Source organism: Drosophila willistoni, chromosome 3R, assembly GCF_018902025.1.
Source record: "Drosophila willistoni isolate 14030-0811.24 chromosome 3R, UCI_dwil_1.1, whole genome shotgun sequence".
NCBI lineage: Eukaryota > Metazoa > Arthropoda > Insecta > Diptera > Drosophilidae > Drosophila > Drosophila willistoni.
The window spans coordinates 20,658,390-20,682,161 of NC_061086.1; the positions used below are offsets into that span (position 1 = coordinate 20,658,390).

General features: G+C 36.9%; 2 protein-coding genes and 1 long non-coding RNA gene across 3 annotated transcripts in view; all 3 read right to left on the minus strand.

The window, feature by feature from the left end:
* Positions 1 to 43: 43 nt before the first annotated feature.
* LOC6647112 (adenosine 3'-phospho 5'-phosphosulfate transporter 1) lies at positions 44 to 2,714 on the minus strand. The gene is made up of 4 exons (XM_002070435.4): positions 1,983 to 2,714; positions 859 to 1,918; positions 663 to 788; positions 44 to 573 (listed from the first exon to the last, which is right to left on the minus strand). The coding sequence occupies exons 1-4, from the start codon at positions 2,024 to 2,026 to the stop codon at positions 403 to 405; spliced, it is 1,401 nt and encodes a 466-aa protein (XP_002070471.2). The 5' UTR covers positions 2,027 to 2,714; the 3' UTR covers positions 44 to 402.
* Positions 2,715 to 5,467: 2,753 nt separating this feature from the next.
* Positions 5,468 to 13,837, minus strand: LOC6647111 (insulin-like receptor). The gene is made up of 11 exons (XM_002070434.4): positions 12,384 to 13,837; positions 11,341 to 11,910; positions 11,099 to 11,271; positions 10,738 to 11,023; positions 10,318 to 10,677; positions 10,069 to 10,246; positions 9,782 to 9,989; positions 9,598 to 9,721; positions 8,825 to 9,532; positions 8,444 to 8,754; positions 5,468 to 8,377 (listed from the first exon to the last, which is right to left on the minus strand). Exons 1-11 carry the CDS (start codon positions 13,555 to 13,557, stop codon positions 5,801 to 5,803), a joined length of 6,669 nt encoding a protein of 2,222 aa, XP_002070470.3. The 5' UTR covers positions 13,558 to 13,837; the 3' UTR covers positions 5,468 to 5,800.
* A 29-nt stretch (positions 13,838 to 13,866) lies between these two features.
* Positions 13,867 to 23,772, minus strand: part of LOC124462112 — a 30,965-nt gene continuing 21,059 nt past the window's right edge. Inside the window, exon 3 of the long non-coding RNA XR_006955384.1 lies at positions 13,867 to 14,006. This is a non-coding gene — a long non-coding RNA (uncharacterized LOC124462112). The remainder of the gene's footprint in view (positions 14,007 to 23,772) is intronic.

The window sequence follows — 23,772 nt, forward strand, 5'->3', positions numbered from 1 at the left end:
CCTATATCATCCTTAAATCAGCAGGGAAAAAGGAGAACTTTTGTTTAAAGACAATACATGGTGAATCTTTTGTATATTTCGAGAATATTTTAGCTTAAAGATCACTTTTATTGCATACTTTTTGGTGAAGCAATAAATTTCTTTTATAAAACATACACGTTATTCCAATACACATAGTTTCTTAAATCAATATTTAATTACTCTAATATAAAATTCACATTAAGCACACGACTACATAAAAATCGCAAAGCCTCTGCTTTTGTTGCCAATATATAAGTAAACATTCAACCTAAAACTACAAAACAAAAAAACTGCACAATTATTTTTAGATGATAACTAAACTAAATGGAAGTCTGTGCGTTAAATTCGTGGCCGCAGGACTAACAGATTAATTATAGACTGTTAGACAGCCATTTTTGGTTTATTCGCCTCTGCTCGTTTGCGGGCCAAACGCAAACGTTGATTGCAATAGACGCGTAAAAAGATGGCCACAAAAACGATAAGGACCCCAAAGATGCCCAAAATCGATATACTATGCTGATAGATGAAACAGGAGAGCATAATGGCAGCAGCCTGAGGAAATGGAAAAGAAGAAAAACCACATCGAAAGTAAGTAAAACAAAAATTCTATGTTTTAGGGCTAAAAGATATACAATACACACCTGGCGTAACGTCATAATGATGGTAAACACAACTGGCCCGAATACATCGATTGTGTGATAGATAAACAATTGTCCCACAGCTGAGCATATGGATAGTATAATCATGTCAAACACAAACTTCGGATGCTATAACAATGAGAAATGAATAAAAGAAAGTTTTTAATGTTAAAATAAACCAACAAATATTCCAACTTACCTCGGTGGCAAAAGCCAAAGAGTCCATGAAACCGCCCTGCATGGACAACGAGGCTCCCGTAAAGATCGATGAGAACAAATTTACGCCGCACATCATTTGCAGGGAGGTCATGCCGTAGCTCTTGAACAACGATCCTTGCCAGTTGGCCGTGAAGCTATCGAATACCATATACATGGACAAAAGGAAGATGCCAGTCAATGTGGTTACACCACTGGCTTTTCCGCTATCCGATGATCCTCCCATAAAGAAGATCATGCCCAGGGATATTAGCAAGGCTGTCACATATTCATAATTTTCATATTTCGTTTTCGACATTATTTTTCCCATCAACATGACGGGTATAATTTTACACGATTTGGCCAACACTTGAGTGGGGAAACTAACAAATTTCAGAGCCTCATATTGAAACCAGGCACTCATAATATTTGAAAACGAGGCATACGAATACTTATATAAGGGAGCGCGATGACGTGTGGCACTTGGACTCCATTGCAGATACGCAAGGGCCACAAGGAAGGCGAGAAAGCGATTGGAGAATACCAAAAATTGTGAATCCTTGAATTTGGAACTTTCACCGGCAAAATTTTGATAGTTCTGCGTCATGATCTTCTCCTGCAGCACACCCCAGGTGAGATACGAGACCATAAGACCACCGAAACACCAAAGCAGCTGAAAAGCCTCCTGGGAGCTAGTCCGCTTCGGAGCAACTGATACATTTGGACGCTCTTTTTCGGTTAAAAGGGTCATATGATTGGGATCTACGGTGTCATAACTGGAATTGCCTGTAATGCACATATTGATGGCCGTGTGAAGGAAACTCTTCTGTCCCCTTTCCAAGTAGTTTGTGCGCTGGACATATTTGTAGATGAGATAGCCGGGCACAAAGACACAACTATAGCCAAAGCAATTGACCAGCAATTTCAATAGCCAGGCATATTCCGAACTTTGGGCCTCCACCAATTGTGAGAGGGTCACATCGTGGGCATAAAAACCGCCTAATGAAGCGCGCAACAGGTCCGAAAAGAAGTGTATGACCAGTAAACTGATCACTATAAAGGAGCTGTAAAGGCACAATACATTAGTTATGAATTAAAGGTGGATCCTAATCCCAGGACTACACTCACCATATAATTAGCTCCGGTACACGAGTCATTTTGTATACTTGCATTAAGCCAAATTGTTGGACACGTTGTAATAATTCTTGTTCTTCTTGGTCGTCGTTAACTTTAGCCGGCAAAGTCAAGTGTCAAAAGTTCAATAACCCAAAAGCAAACGAGTTTTTGCATAACACCAACAATAGCAACCACAACAACAACAACAACAAATTAATATTCAAATCAATTTCCTCACTTCTTCTTCTTCTCTTCTAATAATTCTAGCTTTGTGTTCTGATCGAGTTGGGATTGAGAATTGAACTGGGAACGAGAAACAGAAGTTTGTCTCGGCTTGGCTGTCGCCAGCCCCCTTGGTTTTTGTTTGTTTACAATTCTTTTTTCTTATTGTTTAAATAGTTTTCTCTACACACTTGTGTGGTAATTCTCTTCTCTTTCGCTGTGTATTCAATTGGGTGTCCATCTTTTATACATATGTTTGATTGAGATTATACAAATGCAGATGTTTCCTTGTTTCCCTGGTCACAATTGTGAAGGAGGCTTGTTTCCCAATTTCTTCAAAATACCCAATTCAGGTCCATTTTGCTGAGGTGTGGTTACCTGCAGTTATGGACACTCTGTTAGCACCTTGAATACGTCATCAAGATTTAAATTTTTTCATTTAACAACAAATTAAAAAAAAAAAAGAAACAATTATTAACAAAACATCTGTTTACTCGTTTGCTCGAAATTGGATCCCACTATTTTAACATATGGCATTTGGTGATGGTATTTTAACATAGAGTTGCCACCTGGTTACCGTTTTGTGGCTGGCGCCCAAGTTTAGCAATTTGAAAGCTTTAATCTTAATTGGCAGGTGCCCTCTTTTAAGTTTTTAAAAAAATACACGAATTTGTTTATATTTATTTTGTTGTATTTTAATTTAGTTTTTATTACAGGCTTGCCATAATAATCATTTGTTGTTGTTGTTGTTACATGTTTTTCATTTCATTTATTTACGTTATATTTGCTTATACAAACAGGAAACAAGTAACTTAGCTTTACATTATTTAGTTAGAAATAATAAAAATATTGAAGCTTTTTTGTTTTTTTTTTCTTTTTGTTTTGTTTATATTGTTTATAACTATTATTATTATTATATATATATACGTATATGTATGTGTAGATGTACGCGTACACTAAAGCAGGGCAGACGACAAGCCAAAAACTATTCATGTAGAAAAAAAAACAAAAGGAAAATGTTGTTAATTTTGGCATTTTCGTTCAAACTTTAATCTTTTGCTCTCTTTTGATTAGCGCAAAAAGAAACTTAAAATTTTGTTATAATTTATGTTACACAATTTGCATTAATTCATCTAATAAATATGCATATATATACAGATTTCTGTATAAAATGTATAATCCTTTTCTTTGCTGCTTATTTGAATTAAATTTACCTTCTTTTTTTTTTTAAATGTATAATTCCATTAATTGTTTTTACGTTTACAATTTTCGTTAGAATTCATGTGTTTTTTTTTCATTTATGTACATAAAAACAAAAGGAACTATATCTTTCAGTCTTTTTAGTGTGTGTATGTGTGTGTGTGTTCGTGTGTGTATGTGTGTGTAAGTGTATGCATGTGTGTAGAATATCTATTGTAGTTAACTATAAATTACAATAATTAAATTTAAATTAATTGTTTTATTTACTTTTGCTCAATGTGTAAATATCGCTTGCTTCCCAGTTTTTCTTTTCTTTTTATATAATTTTTTTTTTGTTGTTTAATATTTTTGACTTTTTTTGTTGTGGTTTTTGTTTAATTTCTTTTTCTTTTGTTTATAATTAACACTAGATTTGTTTAGAATTAATATTAGTTTAGTTTGAAATTGTTGATTTTCCATTATTCATTTGTATAATTCATTTAAATATTTCCTTGTTTTTTTTTTTTGTTTTTTAATGTTAATTTCCATTTAAATGTACAAAAAGGAAAATAAGCAAGCGCACATGCTGACACATTTTCATTCGTATAATTCTAGTTTTTTTGTTTTTGTGGTTTATTTGTTTTATATAATAAATGTATAGTTTAAATATATTTAATAATATAAAGAGCGAAGGCAAATGTCGAATACTTTTGTTGTTGTTTTTCATTTTATATAAAAAAAATTCCATTTGTTGCAGTTTTGTTTTTATTGTTGTTTTGGGGTTTTCACTTATTTTCTCAGTTTTTTCGGTTGGTTTTTTGTGTGTGTGTTTTTTTTTTCAATCTTAGTTTTTTTCTATTATATTTGTTTAAAGAGAATGTATTTTGTTGTTTCTGTTGTGTGTGTCTGTGTGTGTGTGTATGTGTATGTGGTTTTTGAGTTTTCCTGGCTTTTTTGTTTTGTTTTGTTTTCTTTCTTTTGCTAGAATTTCTAGAACTGTCAGAGGAGATAGTACAATATATTATATATATTTAGCAAACTTTTGCCGTCGCTTTCTCGTTTTTTCGCGTTTTCTTCTCTTGTTTTTTTTTTATATATAAATATTTACCAGCAAAATAAATAAGATTAACAATCAAGCAAAACAATTTATGGGATTTGGCTGATTTTTTGTTGTTTTTTTTTTTTCATCATTCATCTGTCATATTAAATGAGATTTCGATTTGTTAATCCAACTAATAATAACAGAGCAATAAAATCTCTTTCTGCTGTTTTCATGGTCAAAATAATTTTTTAAAAATATTTGCTCTTTCATTGGTCAAAAATCGTAAAGGAATCATAAAGTTTTTAAGGCTTTTAAGTTTCGAAAAATTAGGATCAAAACGCTTTAAAGTCAAGAAATGAAAGTAAAGAGAGAAGAATTCTCTCTGCACTGCTTGTTTTAGCTCTAAAAAGCAGTGCATTTTATGGGTATGAAAATGTGTGTGGATGTGGGTGTGCGGATGCGGGGGTGGGTGAAGGGAGGCAGCAGAGTGAGTGTGTTTGTAATTCGTTGTATGGCTTATTTGCTCAAGGTATATGTAGTTTAGGGTCTGTATCTAGGTCTATTATGTAGGTGCTTGTTCTGATTTTGTTTTTAATTTTTTGTCGTTTGCTTGTTTGTTGTACAATTCAATAATTTTCAATTCGGTTTTTAAGTTTTTTTTTTCTTACTTTTTGTTTGTTTGTTTGTATTTCGTTTTGGTAGGTACTAAAAATTATTTCATAATTATAATTATAATAGGTATGATTTTGTTTCGCTTTTCTTGCGTTTTTCTCTCTTTGCTCTTATTTCTCAGTGTTTACTCTTTGTTTTATGTCTATATAATCGGTACTTAGGTTGGTTGGTTGTTGGCTTTTGTACTTTTGTTATTTGCATTTAGGACTTGGTTTTTTTTTTTGTTTTTGTTTGTTTTGTATGTGTTAACGGCTCTAATAAAATATAAAAAAAAAATACTTAATAAATACCTAAAAAAACACAAAATATCTTGGCTAAAATATAATATACAATATATATATAAATATATATATATTCCGTATATATAATTAAAGAGTCAAGATTAGGCTTTTGGCTAGCGGCAAAAGTTTGCTGGATTTTACTTATTGGCTTAAAGGCTAAAGTTATACACATCATAAACTAACAGAGAGAGTGGTGAAAGGGCAGGGGTGAGGGATCAGCCAGTCATTTAGTTAATTAGTGAGTGTACGAAAACTTTAATGTCTCTCTTTCTTGATCTCCTCTCGCTTGCTTTTGCTCTCTCTCTCTATCTCTCTCTGGCTGTGTCGGCCCGTTTATGCATAGAATTCACTTAATTGCTATCGCTCTCTTGCCCATAATTGGTAAGAGAATATTTACATTAGAGAAATTCCCCTCATTTTGGTTGGTTTTGGTTTTACGCTTCGCGTCCTATGAAACCATTTGGCGGCGGTGGCCTATTCGTAGACGCGGCCTGTCTTAACCAATTCTCCTTGAGTATATTGGAGACATTGCCGGCAGCAGCCATGGCACTGCTTGCCGTTTGCTGTGGCGTCGTGTGCTGATCGTTTTTTTTGCGATTCTGGCTAACACTTCGACTTCGCGGGGTCTGGGATGAGGATTTATATTGTGATCTTGGCTTTTGTCTACTCAATGGCATTCTCTCCATTTTGATGTCCTCGTGACAATCGTCATCGTTCTCATTTAAATCCTCCTCATCGGAACTGCTAAGATGAGCGTGTGGTGCTTGCATTTGCTCATAGTTCGGATTCATTGAGCTTAGGATTACCGGAGCTGGCTCATTCATTTGCACATAATTGGGATAAGCCCTGAGACTGGGTGTCGGGGATGGTGGCTGCATTAGCTCATAATTTGGATTCAAACTGCTTATGGTCAACATTGTGGCCTGTTCCGAGTCTGAAAGTCCTGCCGCCATTGTTCCTGGTCCACGGTTTTGATTCCATGACCTCGCGGTGCCGCCACTGATGATTGATTCGTCGAGTAGCTTGTAATTGGGATTATCACTGATGCCCCCACCGCCAATACTCGGTGTGGCCGCTGGCGTATAGAAACGCGGTGTTCCCGCATAGCTGCCAGCCGAACCACTGCCACCGCTTTCAATGGTGCCCAGATTGCTGGTGGCTATCGGATGTGGAGTTAGATTCGCATTACTGCAGGTACTGGGGGTAATGGAGGAATTACTCTTATGACTGGCATTACTGCCCGTACGTTTATGGTTGAAGAACGGCCGATTGAATAGAATCGAACGATTCATTATCTTTTTAAGGCTGCTCGTTCCACGTGAGCCGCCGCCTGTATGAGAGCTAGCATTTGAGCTGCCCGCCGATGCGGTGGAAGGCTGCAATGATCCGGCACCGCCACTGACAACGTCATCCGGCATGGAACTACTCATAATGATTGGTGTCCTACGACTTTTACGTGGTAGCAAATGCTGTTCACCACTCAATTTACCATCGCCTCCGCCAGCTCCGGTGCTGCCACTTCTACTCGTTGGCAATTCGGCGAAATTGGGACTGGGATCATATATCTCATAGCCCCGGTCAGCTCCAGTGGAGGCCAAAGCATCTGCATCTGGTTGAACATAACCAGATGTGTCATCGTGCGATATTCCTCCAGCTGTGGGTGCATCTGGTGTGCTGCTGACGACGAATCCCGATTGCAAACTAAATGGCGAGTGAGCCGTTTGTTCTTCAACTATGTTAATTGGACTTTCGGCCGGCTGTTCCAGCGAAGCATTCTGATCCATATTCGATTTGTAGCCGCTTTGATAATCACCTACCCGCAGCGGTGTTGTGGCATCTTCATGATCCTGATCCAATGGTTCAGCGACAAAGGCCGCATCCATTTGACTCTTCTCTTTGCGATCCTTCTCCCTGTATTGCAAACCAGCCTCCGAATGATAGAATGACACCTCCTTGAAGTGAGCATTCGACGAATGCGGCTCTAGATAGGCGATAATGTCAAGGAAACTCGGTCGGGCCGATGGTCGATGGTGCCAACAGCGATGCATCAGCTTATGCAATACATCTGGACAGTTTTCGGGCCGCTCCATGATGCCACCGTCGATGACATAGCGCAGCACTTGCTCGTTGGAGAGTCCCTGATAGGGTTGCGAGGCGAGAGTTGCCATTTCCCAGAGGACTACGCCAAAACTGAACACATCACTGGAACTGGCATAGACACCGTCGCGTAAGCTCTCCGGTGGCATCCAGCGCACTGGTAGCAATCCTTTGGTACCTTTGCGATAGTAATCCGTCTCATAGATATCACGCGTCATGCCAAAGTCCCCAATTTTCACCGTCAAATCGTCACTGACCATGCAATTGCGGGCAGCCAAATCACGATGGACAAACTTTTTCGCCGATAAATAGGCCATGCCATCGGCTATCTCGATGGCCATCTGATAGAAGCGACCATATGTCGGAGGCGATGCATTTCCTGTTACACCAATACGTTGCAAATAGGCCAGCATCTCCTCATTTCGCTCCTCGGGGCGATGGGCACGCAAATATGACTTGAGATCTCCCTTCTTCATCAGCTCCATGACTACCAAAGCTGGCTGACCGTGTGAGCAAACGCCAAGCAAATGGACCACATGGAAGGTATCAAACTCCTTCATAACACTCGCTTCGCTTAGGAAATTCACACGCTCACGATCGGTGGCATTCTCGTTTACCGTCTTAATGGCACATGGTGTATCCACACCCATGTGACCCTTTAATATGCCCTCGTAGACCATGCCAAATGATCCCTGACCCAATGGTCCCAGCTGTAGAATGCAATCCCTGGCCACTTCCCAATCATCGGGTATATACTGATGGCTAGCATAAAACGGATTCACTTCGGTATTGATGTACAAGTCCCGCGGTGTCATTTTCTTCTTCTTATACAACACAAAAATGAGTATGCCCGATAAAGACATGATTATGCCAATACCAACAAAGATATAATAGATCATATACGTAGGAGGCGGCTGAAAAAAAAAAACAAAAAACAATAATTAACAAGAGATCTACATAGAAATTGTTTTCTAACTCACCGGCACAACAACATAGACAAGTTCACTAAAGATGCCATCGCCAGCCATAGAATTGGCACGTACATGGAAGCTATAGTTACCCTCACTCAAATGTTTAACAACATAGCCATCGGTTAGATTTAAATAGTCCTGCGCTGTGACACATTTCATAAGCTCCTGCTGATCAGGCATTTGTAGTTTATAGCCAATTGTATACGAGACAATAGCTCCATTTGGATTTAAGGGTGCCAACCAACGCAAACGAACACCAGGCCTTGTGGCATTGGCACTCTCCAGATCGGCAGTAACATTCGCTACTAAATCGGCATTCTCTGTGGATAATCGATAATACATAATTTTAAGATAGTTCCAGCTTTTATCATTTGCAATTCAAAAACTTACCCAATTTCCTGGTTAGCTTGTCAATGGGGCTTGCATTGCCACAGGAGGGTTTAAAGGAACCAGCAACTTCCTCCCGACACGCTACCACAGAGATAGTGTATAGGGAAAAGTGTCGCAGATTGGTAAAAACGAAGTGCGTCTGATTGGCCCCAACTTGTTGTGTCAATATCTCATAGTATGTGCCATCGGCCGATTTACGTGTCTCCTTTAACCAAGTCTCGGGTCTAATCTTTTCGGCATTCTCTGTGGCACCCATATTGTCCATGGCATAAAGATTGCGTAGATCATCCTGTGTCTCTGTTGAGCGTACATGACGCGAAAGGACACTTCCCATGCCTAAATCACCATCGTCATCACCATCATCGTCAAAGTCAAGTTCTCGTCGTCGTCGACGACGTTTGTGTACAGCATTATCCAATAGCCCATCATCTTTGATGCTATTATCCTTTGGCTTTGGTGGCGGTGCTACAGCTGGATTGGTTCTATTTTGATCTCCCTGGCGTCGTACATAGAGGAAATTTTGCAAAGCATTCTCAAATTCAATCTCCTCGCGACGATTCTGCTCAAAATTTGCACCCTTTCCACCAACTCCCACAGAGGGACCACCAGAATTTGCATTACATTGACAATCAGCAGCATCAGTTGGTTGTTTATCCGTAACTTTTGCTTTCTCAACAATAATATTATCCTCATTATTGTTGGGTAATGCTAATGATAAGAAATCGATCGATGTTAAAATCTATGCACAATCTTTTGATATTATTACTACTTACGATCCCAACAGTAGTTACGCTGCTGATGTGACTCCAGTTTGGCGTCTCTGTGTGTGAGTACAGCTTTAACCAAATACAGTTTAAGCTTGCCACGAACTGATCTAGGCGGCTCCCATTGCACTTCCTACGAATTCAGATAATTAGAAATGGTTTTCAAATTGAAAAATCCTCATCTCATACTCACAATTTCCGAACTTGAGTTCGCACGGGCTTTGATCTTCTGCACCAAAGTCGGCTGGGCTGGGAGCGTTGTAAAATGTTGTATAGGACTCAAACCATTTTGCGATTCGGAGGATATTGTCCAGGTTTTTACATAGTAAGCATATTGTGTATATGGTTCCAGATCCGTTATCATCAAATTATCTTCCTTAACGGGTTCACTTGCTGTCCAACTGTAAATGGGGGAAAACCAAAGAATGTTTCATCTATCTATCTCTCTCTCTACCCATTGATTTATTTTCTTTCTCTTACCTCTCATCGCACGGGTGATAGGAATTCTTTGTGGCATTGCCATACGGATCCTTGGTATAAAATGATTGATAACCAATAAATGTTCTCAAATCATCAAATTTTAATGATTGATTAACAAATATTAGAGCCATTGAATCTGTTTGTGATTTTATTTTTACATTTAAAACGGTTGTATTACCTACAAATGGAAATGACAATCATTATTTAGAGAGTTAAATGTAAAGTTAATTATTTGATTTTTGTACTTACATGAACCTTTGTTGCCATTTGAATCGCCAGCAACTTCTGTTTTTTCAAATGATGTGGGTTTCGATGGCAACATGGGCAGCAATGTTTTTATAGTTTTCATACACAATTTTGGATTAAAGTGAAAGAAGACGCTGCCATTTGCTATCTCCACTGTCTGATTGGGTGCCCAAATCTCTTCCAATTCATTATTCTCAAGGACATACAAAGCATAACGATGCTCAAATGTAACATTGCCACGTATTTGGCGCAAGGATTTGAAAAATGCCAATGTAGACAAGCCATAGGTTAGATGCACCTTCAAATAAGTCTCAATTGTATGGACCTTGGCTAAACCATATTCCAAATCCTCCATTATGTGGGCTAAAAATCAAAAATTTAATTAATTTCAAGTCGAATTTAGTTTAAAAAATATAAACTTACGTCCACCACGCTTGATGCTAATGACAAGACCATTAGTGATACCAATTTTGGTGCAACCATAAAACTCTCTGGCCCTGCCACCGCTCTCGATTTGGCCGCCTTCGCAGCGTTTCTCACATGTTCCATTGCAGGGCACACACGTGTTGGTTGTCTCCTCAATCTGAAAGCCCTTGGGACAACGTGTAGTGCATTGACCATCGAAATGCATTAGTTTCAACTCTTTGGTGCTCTCGTATTTGGTGCCAATGCTGCGACACATCTCGGCCGTAATGCAACGTCTGCCATACTGTAAAATGATAACAAGAAATAATAAAGAAACTTGACAAACGAACCGACTAAACAAACTGACTGACTGACTTACCAAGAAATAATCCTTAGGACATTCATTCAGGCAAGTATTATTATGTATGGAAACATAGCGACAACTGATGCAACCCAAACTGCCATTCTTGTCTCTTACACAACCTCCCAGACACGCCTTATTGCAGCAGGTGTGCTCATCATAGCAGTTATCAGGACATTCCTTGGGGCAAACTATAGTAAAATACAAAAAGAAGTTAATTAATTTTCTTATCTTGGTCTCATTAAGCGGCGGCAACTTACATGATTGACATGATCGACTGCCCCAGCAGTAACGTTTGCCATCCGTATGCTTTTTACAGGACAAGGGATCAGCCTCGGTGGAGCCACTGTTAGCCCCATCATCGCTTAATCTTATCTCACCGGGACATTTTGGACAGAGAGTTGGATTACGATTCTCTATGCTAACCATTTCCGATGAATTCTTTGAAATGATTTGCGACCAATCGACTGTGGTCAAGAAACACAGTGATAAATTCTTCTCAAAACGCACAGCTCCATTGGCAATGGCTCTCAATTTGGACAGACCAATATCCTGTAGATCACGATTCTGATAGACAACCAGAGCATAGCCATCGAATAGAGAATTGCCGCGTATAACACTCAAATTGGGAAAGATTTGTGATAACGATAGCAAATTGTTTACACGATAAACGATTATATATTCGGTGACCTCGGTCAATAGAGGATATGTGGTATTCAGCAAGTGTGCATCATTGATTAGGGTAATCAATAGGAATCCCTCGATAATTGTACAATTTGTTAATTGATTAAAGTTCGTTGCATAATTACGTATATCCATTGATTTACACACTATAAAAGGAAAACATAATTGAGAAAGTAAGTAAAATGTGTTAAAATACTTTGAAAACTTAAGCGTATTTGTTTCATATAGTTTATAGTTTTAATTTTATACCATTTTTTAGAAATACGTTTAAATAAAAATCTATATCTATATGTCTTTGTGGCAGTAAATCTCTACAGGGCCTAGAGAATTAGTATCATCTCTTTTAAGAAGCTTTCCAAATTCTTTTGGGAGATTCTACTATTTTAGCATATAGTTATTAGACCCTATTCCTCTCTGAAACGTAGGTAGCTTGAAAGCTATTAGAATACATAATCTGTTACTTTGGTTTAGAAATTGTTATTGGATATTTGAGGAAAATTTGAAGATCCACCACAACCTGTAATGCTGTATCTTCTTTAATTTTAAACTTATTCATTTAAATCTTTGACATATTACATTTATGCTACGGTTCTTTTTAAGAACATTAGTTTCAACTTACTTGTTTCATTCCGTGACAATCGAACTTGTGTATTTCCACTATCGCCGCTTTTGCCAATGGAATTGCCACTGGCATTGCCACTATCTCTTCGTATTCGTGGTGAACTTGTGAAAATCGCCAGACTATCGCCTAAATCATTTGAGTCATATTGATGATGCGACGATGACAATTGTTGATGAGATGGCGGCAATTGAATTGCTGCCGTTGCATGCATCGCCAGCAGGGACATGATAATCATTAATGCCAGATTTGATTTCCAATTATGACGATGATGATGCCGATGCTGATGTTGCTGCTGCTGCTGCTGATGTTGATGATGATGTGACAACTGCTGTCGCAAATGTTGCTGCTGGTTATAATGCTGATAACAATGTTGTTGTTGCTGGTGTCGCTGCCGTTGCTGCTGTTGTTGCTGTTGTGATGTGGCACAATTACTCACTAGTTGTTGTTGTTGCTGCTGATTATGTTTGTTGTAAGGTTGTTTAGTTTTCCAAATATTCAGTCTATAGAATGCTCTTGTCTTAGTTATTGCACATATCTCTTCGAATTGCTGCGGCAGTTCTAGCATTCGATTTGATTTCCACCAATAACTCATACAGGCATCGTTTATATGTAAAACTTGTTGTTGTTGTTGTTGTGGATGACGTTGTTGGTTATTATTATTATTATTATTGTTGGGGTTTTTAATTTTCTGTTTACCGGAAATTGCATTAACTTTTTGGTTATTGTCATTTGTACTTGTTGAAGATGAAGAAGACGAGGAGCAGGAGGAGAAAGAGGAGGAGGAGGATGTAGAGGAAGTACAACAGCAACATTGATCATCAGTAGCAATCTTTTGACGGCATAAAACACAAATTTGACAATGTGTTGGCGGTGTTGTTGTTGCTGTTGTTCTTAACGTTGTTGCAGTTGATTTTTTCTCAGTTGTTTTTGCTGTTATAGCTAATACCTTATCAGTAATTGTTTTTGTTGTTGTAGCTGCTGCTGCTGTTGTTGTTGTCCTTCTTGAAAATTTCAATTCGAATTGTTTGTTGGCTGTTGCTCCTGTTGTTGTTTCATTTTTCTGTTGTTGGCGTTGTTTCTGTTGCTGTTGCTGCTGTAGGTTGCTGCTGCTACCCAACAACCACTCCCACGCCAACGACATTGACGTATTTTCTAGTTGCATTTTGAACATATTCTGGTGTTTGCACTTTTAGCAATATATTACTTTAGTTTATTATATTATTGTGAGGGATAATCGTAGTCGCAGTCACACTCTAGATAGGTAGTATTTAGGAAAGGAGATGTGTGTGTGGGTGTTCTGGGTGTTTGGGCGTTTTGGTGTAGGCGTCTTTGGCCCACACTAGGTAATCATTGCAGCAGTGTGTCGTCACGTCTCTGACGACAACACTGCAATTGCATTACAATCCAGAATGAACAATTATAATAAAAAGAAAAACAACTCGCACACACACACACAATGACCAAAATAAATAAATATGCTATAATTTTGTTTTCCTGTGTGTTTTTTTTTTGTTTTTGTTATCGTCGTTGTCGTTTGATGGAATGCTTTTGTTGTTGTTGTTGCTGCTGCTGTGACCGAGTGCGCTTTTTGTTATAATGTTTTTGAGTCCCGCTTCGCAACTGTAATGAGAAAAGGAAAAATGTGCAAATGTTGTTGTTAGTTATTCTTCTGTATGATTGTGTGAGTGTTTATTTTTTTTTTTCAACAATAATTTTATGCGAAAAAGGGCGCCAAGTTGTGGGCACACGTGTCGCTGTAGCGGCGTCACTGACTTTTTTTTTATCGTTTCGTTTCGCTTTATGTATATATAAATATATTTGTTTGTTTTTTTTTGTGTTTTTTGTATATTGTTGTTGAGTCAGTGTGACCATGTTGATTGGTTTCCGTTGAAATGCAATTACAAGGCTTACAGTTTTACTAAACTTTTATTATACACATCATCGATTGATTTCATACTAAAATTTACTTTACAACTTTACGAGTTCCCGGAAAACGAATTTAATCAGAAATTCAATATAAAAAAAAAATGGAAATCTGTTGGATAAATATTCAAAAACCAAAAGTTTATTTCTGTTCTTTATTGAAAATTTGCAATGCATTAATTTTAGGCAGAGCTAACAAATGGGGGGGAGTCACTAAAAGTTAACTTAAATTGAAAAAGAAACTAGGGGATTCCCCCAATTTTTGATGGCCTATACGAAGTTCTACATATGTACATACATATATTCTCAGGTTTTTTCAATCTCTACGGGGATCTTTCAATACTTTTAAGTTATTACTGAGGCATTTCGTTTATTTAGAAAAACGTTTGTGGTGACCCTCGCTATTGGCATTTGTTGTAGAGATAATTTGGATACTCTTTCTAGCGACATCTTTTGCGCTCATTTCCAATACTGAGAAATAGAAAAATCTCACAAAAAAAAAGACAAATACAAATCAAACAAGCACCTCACTAAAAAAAAAAACTCAGTATGCGTCGAAATAAAGAAAAAAAAAACAACAAAATTAAGAATAAATAAAAAATGGCAAGCATGATATTGTTGTTGTTGTTGTTGCTGCTGCTGGCATTGACGTTTGTTTGCATGACGCTCAACAGTGGCAGCGGCAGCGGCAGCGACGATTCTTGCTGTTGACGTTAGCAGAGTGGAGCCGGTAAAAAAAAAAAAGCAAAATGCAAAAATAAAACAACAACAAAAAAGCCTCCAATGCGAAACAAGTTGTAAAAAAGCGTAGTAAATGAATGCATGTAGTGGCCGCATGCGTAAATGTATGCATGTTTGTGCGTGCATGTGTGCGTGTGTGTGTGTGTGCTTACTACGTTGTAATTCATCAACTTGTCTGCCTAGGAGAGTTTTGCTGCCCCATACATAAGAAGAATACAGGGTGTTTGCCTTGGCTAGGCATTTGTTTTTCCTTTTCCTTTTTTTTTTTTGGTTTTTGTTTTTGGGGCGTCGTAAGAAGCAAAAAAAGAGTCAAGAAGAACTGCGACTGCGTGGGGAGTGAGAGTAAAACGTGGCAGACAACAACAAAACCACCAACAACAACCAAAATAAAAAGGAAAAACTACACAAAATGGAATTGAATATTGTAACAGTAAGTCCAAGAGAGTGAGAGCATAAGAGAGTGAAGAGAGAGAGAGAGAGAGGAGAAATAGTAGGAGTGACTGGATGCTAAGAGGGTGGTTAATTTCATGGGATGGGGAAATTCAGAGGGGGGCAGCAGCGCTGCTCAATGTGATATGAGGCCTGCAGTTATAAAAATTTTGCTGCGTAGTTAAAATACGCACACTCATAGAATATTATTACAAATTTGGTTTTGTTTTATATTGGGTTTTTTGTTGCTTTTTTTTGGCAAAAATGTATGCTCTCAGTCACAGTGTCCCCCTTCTCTTTCTTACTCACAAGCTGCCTCCTCCTCGACTCTCTCACGCATTTTGCTTGCTGCTGCTGCCTGCTCTCGGCCTGCTCTGGGTTTGCTTGTTTACTGCCCTCTCCCTCTCGCTCTCCCGCAGCAAGCTCAGGCTCATGCTTATGCTTTATTTCTAGCTATAGTAGTAGTATTTGTTGTTGTTGTTGTTGTTCTTGTTGCTTTTATTGCGCAGTAAAATATAATACGCACACACATACGCAGAGAACGTTAAAAGAACTAACATATAAAAAATAAAAACACAAAATTCAACTAAAATAATTGAAAACGGTTAGTTAAAATACATGAAATTAAACAAAACCTACAAAAGCCTTGACACCTGCCTATCCCTGCGTCTTCCTCTCTCTCTCTTTCTCTCTGTGTCACTCTCTTTCTTTTCGTCTTGATCATCTTTTCTGCCATTCAGCCCATTTGGCTGCCCATTTAAACTATCTTTGACATCTTAAACAAAAAAAAAACGGCTGCTTACAAACTTGTTGACCCAAATTTCACAATGGAACATTTCCGGGCTATAAGTAACTAACAACATTGTCTCAATCTCTTTCTAAGCCGGGGAGGGGAGCGAGTAAAGAGGAGAAGGAGGATTCTCAGGGGCGTAACCAAAATGTTATCGATGATTTAAAAAGGATTTGCTTGTCTAAAAGGGAGAATATTTGTCTAGATAGTTTTAGATTAATGACTTCTTTTGTTAAGTTAGGAATTTAGAAGGCCATTTACAAATCTATATCTTTTGCCTGTGATTTCGCAGGGTAACGAAATATTTCGAGAATTATGATGGTGATGTGATGATATACTGACACAGACGATAACTACTAAACTTACAGAAAAAAGCTTATCAGGCACAACGAACACACACACACACGCACACACACACACACACTCTCGCACACCACACATACATTCAAATGGTCGTGTCAACTCGAGAGAACGTAGCATTTTTTATTTATTTATTGTTTAATTTGGTTTAACGCTCTTCAGGCGCCACCGTGCACGCGCCTCGTAAAAAAAAAGAGTCCAACAACAACAACAACAGTAAAATATGTATATATGTATGTATGTACATATACAAGGTGCAATTGTGGAAAAAACGGAACAACAATTGCATATAAGAGGAGATTCAACTGCATAGAAATCCAAACTGCAAGTGGAATAGAAAAAACGATAATGACGACGCTCTTTAGAGTTTTTCTCTAGGACTAGTTTAAAGGGTCCTTTGATTCTCTATCGTTTAATACAATTTGAGAAATCTTTTTAAATTTAATTTCGTAGTAATTTAATTAATATAAACAATTACTAGATCAGTCAAGATCAAAAAAGAACCTGGCAAGGATCGGCAAAACTCTTGAAACTATTGACAAAATGAGAAGGAAACAGGAAGGAGTAGTTCCTTTCGAATTTATCAACAATTATTGGCAATTTATGCAGGCGCCTTGGCTAAAGGGATATAAAGATTCATTTCATTATTTTCTCATGGTCAGGAAAACAATAGAGCAATAATAATAATAATAATAGTGATAATAATATAAACATTAACGATGGCATTGACGCAATAACGGTCCAACAACAAGAACTTAACAACAGCAACAAAAACAGAGAACAGAAAACAACAACCGCAAACGACCCAAAGAGCCGCGGCCAAAAAGCCAACAACATTCCAATCCGGCCACAAAGTTGCCAATCAAGAAAGAGCAGCAACAAGCCAGCAACAAAAACAACAAGAACTACAACAACACGACCAACCAATGCATGAAATATTTCTTATGCTCCAAATCCGCCACTGGGCAAGTTTTGTTAACCCTGTTAAACATCAGTCAGCGATAAAAGGGTATATAAGGCACAATAATAATCATTTGAACCAACTCCAAATTCATCAGGAGGACATTAAGGAACATCGCTTAGTCTATTCCAAAAACATCTTTAAGAAACAATTCCTCTTAGCTCAATTTTTACAGGGTATCTTAAAAGTCTGACCGTTCATCAGGCTTATAGATTTATTTTTCTTTCATTGTCTACAAAACAAACAAAAGCAAAAGAATAAGAAAACCTGGAATATATACCCTTTCACATACACATACAAATGTATTTTTGTATTTATTTGTTATAAATTTCTTAATTGAATCTGATTTTGGTCTGGTTTTATATAAATTATATTTATTAGGCTTACTTTCTCGCTTTGCTGTAAGCATGAAGAATTTTTGGTATGTTTTTTTGTTATTTAGAAAAAGAAAAAAAACTGGTTTCAATATGATTAAACTCAACAAATATCTAGAATAATTCATTGGCATCATTTAAATTTGCTAAATCAATATTTTAATATAGATATAGATTTAATTTATACACAGAAGAATGAAAGAGTTGAGTTGGAGGAGGAGGAGGAGGGGTAAAAGGGGAAGCACCTGCGGCTTACTTGTCGTCGTCGCTGTCGTCGTCGTCGTCATCATGACTTTTACTTCATTTTGCTTTTGTAATTTCATAATTCCGAAAACGATGTTGACCGTGTGGACTAGTTGTCATTTTTGTTAAGTCAACAAGAGAGAGAGTCAAGTCACAAAGTCAGAGAGTGAGGCCCAGAGCACATGTGCCCGTTTCAGCCAAACGTAATCTTTCACACGAATCTCAGGCCATGACTTGAAATAATTTTCAAAGTTAAATAGTTAAAAAAAAAAAAAATACGTAACATTTGAAGGTACCTACACACACACACATACATCTTTATGTATGTATAGTTATAGTTAAAACTTGTGATATTGGTAGTTTGATGGATAGAGGAGAGCAGCAGCAGAAAGTTTTGCTTTTGTTTTTACTTGCCCCTCCCCCCGATCTTCATCACCACCAGATAGATAAGCCATGTGACGCCATTGCGATAAATAAATGTGAAAGAGTCGCTGTTTTGTGTTAGTTTTTTATTTTGCTGTTGTTTGTGACGGACCCCCAAAACCAAATATATATATGTATATACATACATACATACATTAGATTTGCCTCATTTGTTGAGCTTTGACACGTGTCACGTGATCGCGATTGTGTGTTTTGTGTGTTCACTTACATTTCATCATTATTATAAAGAATTGCTATCGCTATTAACCTAAAACTAAATCAATATTAGCCCACAAATTGTTGGCAGTTCTGTGGATGATAATGATATTAGTTCACTTTCTTCCCTGGAATGTTAAGTTTCTTCGGAATCCAAAGACGACATTGCTTGCATTCTGAATTTTCCTCATTTGTTTTCTTCTTCTTTCACTTTCTGTTTAAAGTTGGGTGGGTTTCCCCCTCCAATAGTCGTTAAAGTAAATTACATTTTCTAAAAAACAATGGGTTTTTACATAAAATTAATCCATCCATAGCTTAATAATTTCTTCATTTAAATGAAATCATTTAAAGCTTGAATTTTAATTGGTAATTTTTAAAGAAACAAAATAACGTAATGAAGAATGGATCATTCAACAATAAGAAACAAACAAAAAGCGTTAAAGTATTGTACTGCAAAATATCACTCATACCACATGTTGTTCATAGATTTGAAAGAAAATTATCTTCTAGTTTGATGGAATCTTGAAAAGAAATCATTAAATTTTCAATTCCAATAAATAATTCATTGTAATTAGTCTATTGGAGAGACAAATCTCTAATTGAGCGTTTCAAAAATTGATGAAAAAGATTGGCTCAATGCATAAATTAATAATTATTGTATACAATGTATCTAAGATAAGATAAATGATTGCATGGAATGTTTGTATGTGGCTCAATGGAATGAATGAATCATTTGTAAATTAAATGTACGAATCAATGATTAAATAAATAAATTATATTAATAATAATGGCAACTGTGGAGAAGCCTCGCCCTCTTACTGCCACCTCCTCTCCTCTACTGCTGCTGATCTCTTTTTCCAACATTTTCATTGTTGTGTGCGTGTGTGTGAGTGTGTGTGTTTTTTTTTGTTGAGTTGTTTATTGAGTCGCATTTCAATGACACTTCTGTCTGGGTTTTAGTTGTTTATTTGCCTTAAATGCATGTATATTCCATTCATAAACTCGTAAAACAGGGCGAAAGAAGAAGAAACACGCACAGTGAAGAGAAACAGAGAAAGAAAAACAAAAAAAAACCAACAAAAAAAAAGGCCGCACAAAAATCAACGTCAAGAAAAATTCCAATAAAATTTTCATTAACCCAAAAAAAAAAGAAAAAAAAATAAAATAAATAAATAAACCGCGCACAACTGAACACATTCTTGAACAGAAGAACCATAAAACACACACAAGACTAAACCAAGAAGAAGAAGCAGATTGGTAGTGCGTGTGTAGAAGAAGAGGAAGAGTTACTACTACCCGGTCACCCATTACATGAGACACCTGCAAAAAGCAAAAAAACGATCAAAAACCATGAATAGAAATGCCAGTGCGCGTTGCTCTAAAAGAAATTAACTTTGATACGTGAGCACATACAAAATGAATACATAGTAAACACACACACACACACACAGTTAGTTTGGGCATTCCACACATAGCTCAACTCCAGCCATCAGTAGACCGAACAGCCACAAAGACGGACGGACAGCACGGAAATTCCAAGCCACATTGGTGTTGACGTCGACAACAAACAATATCGACGACATTTTTACACCGCCCGTCAAATATTATCATGGCCGATATCGAGAATCTAATAAGACCCAAAACAAAAATAAAGAAAAATAATAGTAATCATAAAACAAAAAAAAAAAAACAGAGCAACCGAACGCAACAAACGTTGCTTGTGTGTCGACAAATAACACATATAACAGGAGAAGGTGATGGGTTTTGGGGTATAGACTGATTAAAAATACATAATGCTCCCTCCCGCTCCCTCCCCATCCCCTCCTGACCGATCTCTTTTACTCGGTGCGTGCGTGAATACAAATACATAGACCAACTAGCGATGAGAGCGATGCGATAACGATAACAAGTTAATACTGTGATTTCCATACCGATTGACAAATGACCAGCAAGAGGTCTATATAAATTTCATCCAAAATTTGCCATTTCATCAAATTTATGTGAGGGAAAAGGCTTTAGGAAAAGGCAGGAAGGAAAAGTTCCTTAAATTTTAATGTCAATTGCAAAATTTCATTCCGAAAATGAAGACATGAATTTGAAATCAAAATTTGACTTTCTCCTGAAAATCTCCTGAAAATCACATCTGTTCATATGTAAAAGGATATGATTTCTGCTCATTCGTATTTCAAAATGATATCAAAACATTAAAAACTTGTAATGTTTCAGGCAAAGATAATAGTTTTAGCATTAAAATTTATTGAAAGATCTTATTCTTGGGCTTCTTGGAGTTAGAAGTTTAAAGTTTATCTATACAATGGCAATGTTCCCTGAGAAATAAAATAAGAAGAGGTCCTTCGAAAGAAAACTTTAGAAAAGATTGAGAACCTTCTGGCCAAAAACACAAAGGAACAAGCCACGTTTAAAAAATACGTTTAAAGCAGCAAAACCATTAAAGACAAATCTAATTTTTGGTTTGTTGAATACACAAAAATGTGGCCAAGAACTAATTAGATTAGACAACTTCCACCTCTTAAGTCCATATGTACCGTAAGAAAAAAAACAAAAAAAAAAAGTATCTCACCTGATTACTCTGAGTAGTTTAGATAATGTGCAAAAATTATGCAGATTAAACCAGTTTGCGCTTAACTTTCATTCTAAAATCAATCGATTGACGAACAATTTGTTTGCTTTTCAATTTGAATTGGTAAACAGAAGAAAAACAAAATTCAAGTGAATATTTAGTATATAGATTAAAATGCCAATTAAAATTCCACTAGACACAGATTACTTTCACTATTTATATACCTACATACATACATATATAGAGATACGAGAGATCTATGAAAATGTATGTACGATAGCAGGAGGAGGGGTCCCTTCCGTTCCTTCAATAGACTTTACGTTGTCTGCCCGTCCGTCCGTCCGTTCGAACGTTCGGTCGTTCGTTCGTTCGTTTGTCCGTCATCACATGAGTGAAATGGCAATGGCATAAACAACAAGGTGAATGCTAGAGGAGGAGTCTTGTGACAAGTCGCAAGTCACGTCTATAATAGAATTTATTTATCATTATATTTGTTATTATTGCCCATCACTGTTTGACTTACTGACTAACTGACTAACTGACTGACTACTACCGACTAAGTGACTGACTGACTGACGCCTGTTGGCTTAGTTTCAGTTCGTAGATAAAGATAGAGATAGAAATACAAAGTAGAAAATACAGTGAGGTAAAAAACGCGCCATGCACGTTCTCCTTTCATTGAGTTTTTTATCAGCCTCGTGCATTTGTTGGCCCCCTTCGCGTCAGTTGTATTTACTACAAATACCACACACACACACACACTCATACGTACACTCACGCATGCACCATATGCACACACACTTGTTGTTATTGTCGCATATTTGTTCAATGAATTATAATTCACTCGATCGGTTAGGGTTAGGCCGGCCAGAGGCATTGAATTTCACAATAACAATAACAAGATAAGACCCCGAGAACCCAACTAACCCTCCAACCAACCCTCCAACCAACCCACCAACCAATTCGATTACTGACCGATCCGACCGACCGTTATATTCCCAAGTCGAAAGTTCAACCCAAGCCAAACGATCCGTTCTGTGTGTGTTTCCCCTACCACAATTATTTTGAAAAACATATCGATCTTAAAGTTAAGTTCTTAATAATAATAATAATCTCTATTTGATGATGAAGTAGGTAAATACATTTTATTTGATTTGTACCGCCAACAATGAGGGCGAACGTCGACGACGACAGGTGGTCGTCGATTTTACTATGTAGTATGGAGTATCATATCGTTTTATATTGAAACTGTTTCGAATTTACTTCTCTTTTCTTTCTAGCAAACATCATATTTCATTCCTAAGAACAACAAGTAAATACATTGTTCTTTTAGTACTACAAACTACTTACTGCGGTTACTTTAGGTCTCCTACCATGAGTAATAAATACATACATATATGCTATGAGTTATATACGATGTCATTTCCTGTTTTTGTTCATTGTGCGTCTCGTTTCTACTTATGTATGTATGAGGAGGAACCTCTCTCTTCTAATCGCCATTTGAAACGACATTCCTCCAGAACTGAAAATTCTCAGAACTCAAAGTGTAAAAATAACTCAAACAAAAAATCAAAAAAAAAAAACCGCAATGAATCGAAACGGGAGAAAAAATTGTCAAATTGATAAAAAAAAAAACATAAATGTATGCCTTGATTGATTCATCAATTTTCATTTAACTGTACATAAATAGCCATCTCACCCCCTCCTGCTACTGTGACCATCCTCCCCCCTGCTTTAATATAAATTTGGGTATAATTTGGTCCAGCTCCTTTTGTGCCAAAAAGAAATTTAAGAACATTTTGAAAATGCAATATTTTATAGTAAATCGTAAAACATTCAATAAATCTTATTGTTAGTTCTAGTTGATCCAATGTCCATAGCCTTAGACTTCAAAATTATTCAGTATTTGCTTATAAATATTGTTAATATTTCATTTTTTAATATTTTATTTTTCTATTGTATTATTAATGTTTTCGCAAATTTAAAAAAAAAATCACTTGCAATAAACAGTGGAAAAAAAATAGAAACAGAAATAGAAATAACAACAATTTGTACAGAATAAAATAAAATCGTTTATAAATAGTTTAGTTAGTTTAGATTGCGATTAAGATTATTTTTATTGAGCGCGTGAGCTGCTTGGATTTTTCCCTTTCTGTTTTAGAGAGAAAGAAGGAAGGGGGCTAGAAGAGACGAGGGAGGGGGTGTCTTGAAAGTTAAATACATTGAAATCTTTATCGAAATCCTGTATTGTTGCTGATGTTGAAATGTTGTTGTTGTTGTTGTTGTTGTTGCTGCTGCAGTGTGGTTTGTCTTGTGGTTAAGATTGAAATTTTTGTGGTTGTGAT

Bases quoted from the DNA above. Each gene is read 5' to 3' on its own strand.
- LOC6647112 (XM_002070435.4), bottom strand. From the start codon at position 2,026: ATGCAAGTATACAAAATGACTCGTGTACCGGAGCTAATTATATG. The intron at 789-858 runs GTAAGTTGGAAT...TCATTGTTATAG, and splicing joins CTTTGGCTTTTGCCACCGAG to CATCCGAAGTTTGTGTTTGA. The intron at 574-662 runs GTGTGTATTGTA...CCATTTCCTCAG, and splicing joins TCATTATGACGTTACGCCAG to GCTGCTGCCATTATGCTCTC.
- LOC6647111 (XM_002070434.4), bottom strand. From the start codon at position 13,557: ATGTTCAAAATGCAACTAGAAAATACGTCAATGTCGTTGGCGTGGGAG. The intron at 11,024-11,098 runs GTAAGTCAGTCA...ATCATTTTACAG, and splicing joins GTCCTAAGGATTATTTCTTG to TATGGCAGACGTTGCATTAC. The intron at 9,990-10,068 runs GTAAGAGAAAGA...CCCCATTTACAG, and splicing joins TATCACCCGTGCGATGAGAG to TTGGACAGCAAGTGAACCCG.